The sequence below is a fragment of the Myotis davidii genome, unplaced genomic scaffold (assembly GCF_000327345.1).
Source record: "Myotis davidii unplaced genomic scaffold, ASM32734v1 scaffold211, whole genome shotgun sequence".
In the NCBI taxonomy this organism is placed as follows: domain Eukaryota; kingdom Metazoa; phylum Chordata; class Mammalia; order Chiroptera; family Vespertilionidae; genus Myotis; species Myotis davidii.
In genome coordinates, this window is record NW_006282523.1 from 1,023,814 (window position 1) to 1,025,973 (window position 2,160).

The 2,160-nt window shown below is 63.7% G+C and overlaps 1 protein-coding gene across 1 annotated transcript in view; it reads left to right on the plus strand.

Moving 5' to 3' along the window:
* The window catches only part of FSCN2 (fascin actin-bundling protein 2, retinal), a 7,087-nt gene that overhangs the window by 2,462 nt on the left and 2,465 nt on the right, over positions 1 to 2,160 (plus strand). Inside the window, exon 2 of the mRNA XM_015559796.1 lies at positions 1,886 to 2,017. Coding sequence (XP_015415282.1) covers positions 1,886 to 2,017 — 132 coding nt within the window. The remainder of the gene's footprint in view (positions 1 to 1,885; positions 2,018 to 2,160) is intronic.

A 2,160-nucleotide genomic window follows, 5' to 3' on the forward strand; every position in this document is an offset into this window, starting at 1 on the left:
TGTCCGTGCGGCAAGGTGAGGGTCACACGGGGAGGGGGTGGGGGGGAGGCTCGTGTCTGGTGGTGAACCGTGTGTGGTGGTGCACGGGCTGTGGACCACGTGTGGGATCCCCGTGGAGGGCTGCCGGCTTTGGGGGCAGAAGGAAGGGGCTCTGGCCGGGCCAGCGTGGCTCAGGGGCTGAGCGTCCACCTATGAGCCAGGAGGTCAGGGTTCAATTCCTGGTCAGGACACAGGCCTGGGTTGTGGGCTCCATCCCCAGTGGGGGGCGTGCAGGGGGCAGCCTGTCCATGATTTGCTCTCATCATGGGTGTTTCTCTCCCTCCCTCTCCCTTCCTCTCTGAATCAATAAAAATATAGAAAATATATATTTAAAAAACAAGCAAGGGGCTCTGTCTCAAGACAGCTGGGCGGCGCTGAGAGCCACATGGGCAGTGCCCAGCGGGGTGTGGGCAAGGCCCCCTGCCCACTCACCACCCCACTTGCTGAACTTTCAAGGAGGCTGGGAAGGGGCCGCGGCCAGGGCAGGGAGCCAGCAGGGCCTGAGTGAGGCAGAGCAGCGGTTCCCGTGCTCCCGTGTGGCTGACTCGGGGTCCTTGTCCAGCCCCAGGAGTGGGGAGGGGAGGCAGCTGGGGTCCTTCCCGTCTGGGGGACCAGGGAGCAGATGGCCCCTCCCGGCCTGTGCTCGTCAGGGGAAGGCACTGTCTGCCTGGTCGGTGCGGCCGGGCCCCGGGTCAGCGGTCTCAGCTGCCCCCCTGGGTTGGGCTCCTGGCTCTGTGCACCCAGGAGTGGCCGATACACCCTGACCTGGCACAATGCCACCCCGTCCGAGGGCAGAGGCCCAGCATGAGCGCCGGGGAGGGTGCCCACTCTGGCTATAGGGGCCCTGCCCTCAGCCCATCCAGTGGGGGGGATCCCACAAACGCCGGAGCACTGGCCCTGGCTCCAGCGGAGGGTGCACAGGCCTGTCCCGCCCACCACAGGCCTGTGGTCCAGCTACCCCGGCATCCGGCCCGCGCCAGGCCCAGGTGCTTGGTTTGTCAGCGAAATGCAGGTTAGAGTGCGAAAAAGCTGCTTCTGGGTCAAAGGAGACGGTGGGCACAGCACCTGTGCGTGTCCAGCTGTGAGCAGCCTCGTGGGGCGTGGGGGACGAGGTGGCTGTGCTGGTGGTGAGGGGGCCGAAGTGACAGAGATGGTGCTGGGGGTCCCACCAGCAATTCTGGTGGTGGTGATGTTAATAGTGATGATGGCCTTGATGGTGGTGGGGTTGGTAGTGATGGTGGTGATGATGGTGATGGTGATGGTGGTGATGTTAATAGTGATGATGGCGTTGATGGTGGTAGTGATGGTGGTGGTGGTGGGGGGGTTGGTAGTGATGGTGGTGGTGGCCATTTTTCATTCACTGGCCACCCTTGATCTGAACCCCAGGCAGTGCTGTGGGTAGCCTTGCCCTCCCCTGGGACTCCTGGGAGACCCCACATGTGAGAGGGAGGCTGGGGAAGAGACACAGGTTCAGCCCCTGCCCAGGGAACCCCAGGCCTTGGCTGTGGCACTGGGAAGGGCAGGGACCTCACGGGCCCACCTAGCAGCTTAGGGCCGAGATGTAGATAGAGGCCGAGGGGGACGCAGGTTACCTGCTGATTAGCCAGGCCCGGGATTTGCCGGTGGAAGGGCCTGGCTCCTGGGCTGTGGTCGGAGGTGTGTGGGCTCCACTTCCCATGTGGCCCTGGGGCAGAGCTCCCAGACCCTGGAGAGGTGCCTTCTAAACCCTCTCGGGTTCTCGATGAGCTGCTCTGGCTTCGGGGTTGCCCCAGGAGCATGCTTCCCCACGTCTGCTCCCCACCCGCCCAGGGAGAGGCGTGAGGGGCTTCCCATCTCCTCCCTCCAGGGGTCAATGTCTCAGCCAACCAAGATGAAGAGCTGGACCATGAGACCTTCCTGATGCAAACTGACCGGGAGACAAAGAAGTGCACCTTCTACGCCAGCACTGGAGGCTACTGGACCCTGGTCACCCACGGGGGCATCCAGGCCACAGCCACGCAAGTGTGAGGGCACCATCCCCATGTCCACCACCACCTTCACCTCCATCTCCTCCACCTCCATCACCACCACCTCCATCACCACCACCTCCACCACCACCTCCATCACCACCACCTCCATCAC